Source organism: Hipposideros armiger, unplaced genomic scaffold (genome assembly GCF_001890085.2).
Source record: "Hipposideros armiger isolate ML-2016 unplaced genomic scaffold, ASM189008v1 scaffold_694, whole genome shotgun sequence".
NCBI classification, from domain to species: Eukaryota; Metazoa; Chordata; class Mammalia; order Chiroptera; family Hipposideridae; genus Hipposideros; species Hipposideros armiger.
In genome coordinates this window covers 707,783-714,203 of record NW_017732044.1, presented here as the reverse complement: position 1 = coordinate 714,203, position 6,421 = coordinate 707,783, and the positions used below count along the sequence as shown (strand labels likewise).

General features: G+C 58.3%; 1 protein-coding gene across 1 annotated transcript in view; it reads left to right on the top strand.

Annotated features, from left to right (window-relative positions):
- Positions 1-5,223: 5,223 nt before the first annotated feature.
- Positions 5,224-6,421, top strand: part of RTN4R (reticulon 4 receptor) — a 21,000-nt gene continuing 19,802 nt past the window's right edge. Inside the window, exon 1 of the mRNA XM_019626934.1 lies at positions 5,224-5,245. Coding sequence (XP_019482479.1) covers positions 5,239-5,245 — 7 coding nt within the window. The 5' untranslated portion in view covers positions 5,224-5,238. The remainder of the gene's footprint in view (positions 5,246-6,421) is intronic.

The following is a 6,421-nucleotide window of genomic DNA, read 5'->3' as shown; positions in this document are numbered from 1 at the left end:
GAAAGGAGGGAATGTGTGAGCAACACCCCTTTCTTGAGGACCCTTGGCTGTGCCTGGTCAATACCATTCATGCTGCCCCACCCCCAGCCTGGTGATTGACACCTGACCCTGGGGCAGGGCTGCCTGACCCTCTGTGGCCACCCAGGACCTGGACCTCAAGATCCATAGGAGACTGCCTGGCTGCCCCACCCGCAGCCGTGCCCCCACGTGTCCTCTCAGGGCCCAGCCTCTGCAGCCTCTATACCCCTCAGTGTCCCTTGTCCGGTGGCCTGGCTGCTTGTGTACCCTCTGTACAGACACCGTATTTGCTCACTTAGACACCCATTCATTCTCTCATTCACTTGTTCATTCATTTATTCATTCATTCATGGCCTGTCAGACCCTACCTACCCTGAGTCTGGCAATTAAAGGGATGTGATACTTGGTCTCCTGAGTTTATAGGACTAAATACTTTAAAGGACAGGTGGTCACAGAGCTGTAAATGCAAGCCCAGCCAGAAGGTGGGCACACTGTCCACATGTCTGCATTTTCCTGGACCATCACTGGAGCGCGTGGGCCCGGCCGGGTCCCACCATACGGGTGTTTTGTGCTGCAGTTTCTTCTTTTGTCACTGTATTTTAAACATTTTGCACATCAGAAACTATTCTTTGCATCATGGGTTCACTGGTGTACGTAGAATCCCTCCTTGAAGATGCGCCATAATTTATTTATCTGAACCTGCTTTGGCCTCTCACACTGCCAGTGGTGGTGTAGCTGGACATGGGGAGATCCACTCCGCACGTGGAGGCCCCGCCAGGTCCACCCGAGGTGTGGTCACATGCCCCTCCCCTGATTCCCAACCTTCTATGGGTGGGCTCTGCATGTCTCGCTGATAGTGAGTGAATATGTCTCCAGGTGTGGATCAGGGTTCCAGCTCTAGCGCTTTGAGCCACCTCTCTCCTGCCCCCGTAACACTGCCTCCGCCCTCGCCTTGCAGTGTCCTGACAGTCCTATCTCCACATGGGCCCGCTGCCTTGCCTGCTGGGGGAGGATGGAGGAGGAACCATGAGGCACCCTCTTACAGCCTTGCACCAATTCCCCACCATCACCACCACCACCAGGACAGGGCAGCCAGGCCCAGGAGGTAGAGCCGAAAGGCGGGGTTGTGGGCAGACTTCCCTGAAGGACTGTGGAGAGGTGCTACCTGGGCAGAGACCAGGGTCTTGGGTTGGCCCAGGTGGACCTGGCAGGCAGCGAGCCCTGTCTGGGCCCTGGCATGTGGACCTGGACCAATGGTAACACTGGGAACCTGGGTGGAGGGGCTGGGGTGTCAGGATTTGACCCAGCTTTGTTCAGGCAGCCCACCCAGCACCCCAGGGGTGCTCCTCAGCTCTCTGGTCAGCACTAAGGCATTCCTAAGTGGCCGTCACGTATCACACTCTGTAGAATTGAAGTTCTATGGAATGTTGGTAGGGGTTGGACAAGGACTTCGTGGTCAAGCAGATTTGGGACTAGCTGGGTTAAGTGATGCTGACAGGGCTTCTTTACCACAGGGTGGTGTCTCAGGGCCTCGGGTTTATGAACAGGGTGGGCAGAGCCCCTCTGTGACCCCTGTGTGACACACTTCAGGGCCTGGTGTGCCCAGGAATTTGTTTCAGGAAACTGTGACTGAGGTCCCTTGGAGGGACTGGGAGGGGGAACGCTGGGCCTGCAGCAAGAGCACCAGGGATGGGTGGGACATCTTACACAAACGCTGTAGCCGCGGCACCGAGTGGGTGGAGGGACTGTTCTTCTGGCAGTGTGAGGCAATGTGCAAATTTAACCTTTGGGTTTATGACTCTATTTCTTTGCAGCAAATGTCACGGGAAATGTCAGGCTGAGGCTGAAGCCGGTGAGGGGCCCATCGAGCCAGCAGGTGGAGTGCCGAGGGGCTCAGGCCAAGGCAGGGCTCCGAGACCCTCACCTCCTCCCGGGAGTACTCTCGGATTGCCCGTTGCTTGCCTGGGCCCAGTGCTGTGTCCTCGGTCTGTCCCATTGTGACCTTGTTGAGATGTTGCTTTTATTCACTTACTGCCAGAGCCCAGATGGGGCAGGCTCAGGGACCTGCCAGCAGTCTCCCCTCCAAGTCTGGGCAGCCGTTGGATTAGCCTGTGCAGTGCCGTCTTGCTGTGTGACCTTGGGCAGCACCTGCCCTTTCCTGGTCACCAGAGGCCTCATCCGTAATCCATGGCTGTTGACCAGAGGTGGTGTCCCCAGCTCATTGCCTTTGTGGGTGGGAAAACACTCCAAGCCCGAGGCATGTGGGATACTGGGCTCTGGGGGAGGTGGGTAGGGCCTGTGTGCAGGGCCAGCGGGGGTGGGTGGCTGGCTTATGGCATCCTGTGGCAGCTTCAGGCACACAGTAGGTACATCCAGCCCAGCCACCAGGGCGCAGGGAGCCAAGACTGTGTGCGGGCATCTGCCTCATAGTTAGTTCTCTTTGCACCAGCCTCATGCTGCAGTGTGAGGGATGGCACATGTTCCTACCTGGTCTTTGGGCAGGGTGGGGTCTGGGCAGCAGGAGGGTGGCCCACCTACCCCACCTTCCCAGAAGCACCTCCTAGCCCCAAAGATGTGACTGGAAGCAGAATTCCAGAGAAAGGCCAATCCTGGTCAGCCACCAGGACATGCTGGTTGTTGCATCAGAGCAACCTCAGGAGAGCTGTGGGGCCCAAGGTCACACAGGAGACTCCAGACTCAGCTCTCCCACCTGCCTCCACAGCGCACCTGGCCAGGAACCTGGGAGTGGCCCTAGTGCCCACCCCACCTTTCCCAGAGCCCTGCCAAGTTCCCTCCCCCACGCTCTCCATTGTTTGCCCTGGTTGAGGCTTTTTTGCTCTTCCAGGACACATTCANTGGCGGCGGCGGCGGAGCCGGGGGCGGCGGGTCGGGATGGCCTCCGACTCGGAGCCGGGGCCCGGGGTGAGGGCTGCCGGCTGGAAGGGCGCGGTCCAGTCTCGGAGCATCCCGGCCGCGAAGGAGTTAATGATCTGGTTTGCAGAAACGTGGGTACCGAGCAAGGGTGGGGACTCAGCCCGGGACCTCTTCTGTCTCTGGTGTCAGGCCCAATGGGGATGAATGGGGGCGTTGGCGACAGCGAAGGGCGTGGGATGCGGGGCTTGCCCTGTGCTGTGTCCCCCCCCCCCCAGTGGGTAGGGCGATGTGAGGAGGCAGCCAAGCACCCCACTCCTGCAGCTTGAGGGCCCCTGCGGGGCTCTGCTGAGGGACTGGCGGCACCCCCTCGCTGGCACTCCTCATTGGACCCCTCCCCTACCTGGTGTGAGGTCCTTAGAGTGGGGGCTGGGGGCCCAATTGCATGCTCTACCTGGAGAGTAGCCCCCTGGTGACCCAAGGGGCTGTCTTGCTGATGTCCACAGTGCCAGTGCCGCAGGCTGCACACACGTTTCCTTGCACGTGCATGTGTCTACCAGGGCTGCACACTTGCATACCATGTGTGCAGACACTGCCAGGCTGCCCCAGTGTGCACGTGCACACATGCTGTGGGTGCACACCCGCATTGTCACCCCCGCCTGCATGTCTATGGCACACATTCATGCACATAGCATGCCTGCTGTGGTCTCTACACTTGACACATGCTGAGGCCCCTCAGCAGGACCCACTCCTGTGCCTACATGCACATATGTTGAGGGGGAGGCTCTGGGCAGCTGGAGCTCACAGATAGAGGAGGCAAGTAACCAGCTACAGGAGCCTGGCCCCACCTCTGTCCTCCTACGCCCCAAGTCCTGGGAGTCTCCCCTTCACAGCCCCTCAGGCCTGTGTGTGTGTAACTTGGTATGCATCTGCACATGTATGTCTGCATCATGACTGTATGTGCCTGTGGACACATGAGCATGTGTCTCTTTGCCTCCGGGTGTGGGTGACCCTGTGTGCCCAGGTGGGCTGTGGCCAGGTTCTGCCCAAATCTGGGAATGAGTGTCGGGGGCTAGTTCAGCACCCCAGCCCAAGGTGTGAGGTGAAAGGGCTCCCAGACACTCCTCCCCATCCCCCATGCTGGGGCAGGGTCTGGGACTTACCTGGGCAGGGAAGACCCATTTCAAATCTGGAGGTCAACACCTTGACGAACAGACAAGACAATCCCCCACCCCATCCCCTACACACCACACTCTGCAGTGACTGCAGCTTAGCCCAGTGGGGGCAGGTATGTGCCCACCCTGGCTGACCCAGGGTGACCTCAGGAAGGCTTTGCCCGTGGTGTCTCAGTCTCTCTATAATGAGGGGTTTTGTGGTGTGTCACCTGCCTCAGGTGCTGTGTGGGGCTCTGAGATAAGGGTGTTGGTAACCCAGTCTCACTGTGGTGAGGAGGACACCAGGCCAGGGCTCAGAGAGACGGGGCCACACTGCCTGCTCCCCTGCCACCGTCGGTGTCCTTGTCTGTGGAATGGGAACAAGCGGGTCATCCTTATATATAGGGTGTACGGGGGTGAAACAGAGGAGTGGGTCCCATGATGGGGAGACAGTGGGGCTGGCCACTCCCCTTTGTTTAAGCCTGTCCTTCCATCTGTAAATCAGGTACTGGCCCCTGTCCCCCTCTTGTCAACAAGATGAAGATGAAGCAAGCTCCCACTCAAGGGCCAGAGCTAGGTGGTAGTTCCTAGCTCCTGGGTGTAGAGTGGCAGGAGAACAATGGCCTAGATTTGGATCCTGGCTCAGCCCCTCATCAGGGGTATGACCTTGGGTGTGACTGTTTACCTCTCTATGCCTCAGTCTCCTCACCTGTAACATGGGCCAGTAATCAGGCCTTTCTCCGGGGCTGTTGGGGGCACCTCAAAGCTGAGGCCCACGTGGAGTTTTGACCTCAGTGCTTCTACCTTCAAAATACCAAAAAAGACCACCATCTCCCCCGCAACTACCACCTCTCACTCCCCATCGGTGGTTCCCAAGTAAGGAAGTCCTGGAACCTGTGCACTGCCAACCAGATCCCTCCTTCTTACCCATTTGCAGATAGGGAAATAAATCCCCTAGGGGTCACAAGGGAGTTGGAGAGGGGGGACGGGCTGGTGGAGGAGCAGGGAGCAAGAGAAGGCACCATGAGAGGTAGGAAGTGGCCACCTACGTGTTTCCCAAGCTGGGGCAACATCTCTGCTCTGCCCCTTACCAGCGGGGAGCCTGCAAAACCCCAGAGCTTCTTTTTCTCACTACTTGAGGATTAACAGCCAGCTGGAGTCCTGCAATCAGGACTGGCCTTCCCTGTGGTCCTGGATGAGAGGTAGGGGAGAGGGCCCAGGGAGGAGAGCCTGGCCCAGTGGGTCTCAACAAGCAATAGGGCTTGTTGGGGGGCGGGCAGGGGGCGGGGGGAAGGCTGTGGAAGACCCCTCAGCACAGGAAATCCTGTTGTCCTAGGGGGCCGAGGGCCGGCCGGAGGCCTGTGCTGCCATGGGTGCCTCCCCCAGGATCTCTGACTCCTACCTCACCTTCTTTAAGTTGCCCCCAGGCCAGGGATGCAGACAGTGAGGGACCCTCCTTGGTCCTTTTCTGGCCTTGAATTCATAGCATGGATACCTCTGGCAGCTGGTGTAGCACCAGGAGGGTCCTGGCTGGTAGAAGCGGAAGGAGCCCTCCCCCCGCCCCCCAGGGCCTTGGCTCCTGCTCTCCTGGCCTGTGGCCAGAAAGTCTCCACGGTGCCTCTGTCTGTGCATCCGGAAAGGGTCAGGAGAACCAAGCACGAGGAAGGAGTTCCACGATGAAGGAGTGAACTGATTGAATGAGTGAATGGTGTGTGAGGGAATAAGTGTGTCAGTGAGTGTAGAAAGGAGGGAATGTGTGAGCAACACCCCTTTCTTGAGGACCCTTGGCTGTGCCTGGTCAATACCATTCATGCTGCCCCACCCCCAGCCTGGTGATTGACAGCTGACCCTGGGGCAGGGCTGCCTGACCCTCTGTGGCCACCCAGGACCTGGACCTCAAGATCCATAGGAGACTGCCTGGCTGCCCCACCCGCAGCCGTGCCCCCACGTGTCCTCTCAGGGCCCAGCCTCTGCAGCCTCTATACCCCTCAGTGTCCCTTGTCCGGTGGCCTGGCTGCTTGTGTACCCTCTGTACAGACACCGTATTTGCTCACTTAGACACCCATTCATTCTCTCATTCACTTGTTCATTCATTTATTCATTCATTCATGGCCTGTCAGACCCTACCTACCCTGAGTCTGGCAATTAAAGGGATGTGATACTTGGCCTCCTGAGTTTATAGGACTAAATACTTTAAAGGGCAGGTGGTCACAGAGCTGTAAATGCAAGCCCAGCCAGAAGGTGGGCACACTGTCCACATGTCTGCATTTTCCTGGACCATCACTGGAGCGCGTGGGCCCGGCCGGGTCCCACCATACGGGTGTTTTGTGCTGCAGTTTCTTCTTTTGTCACTGTATTTTAAACATTTTGCACATCAG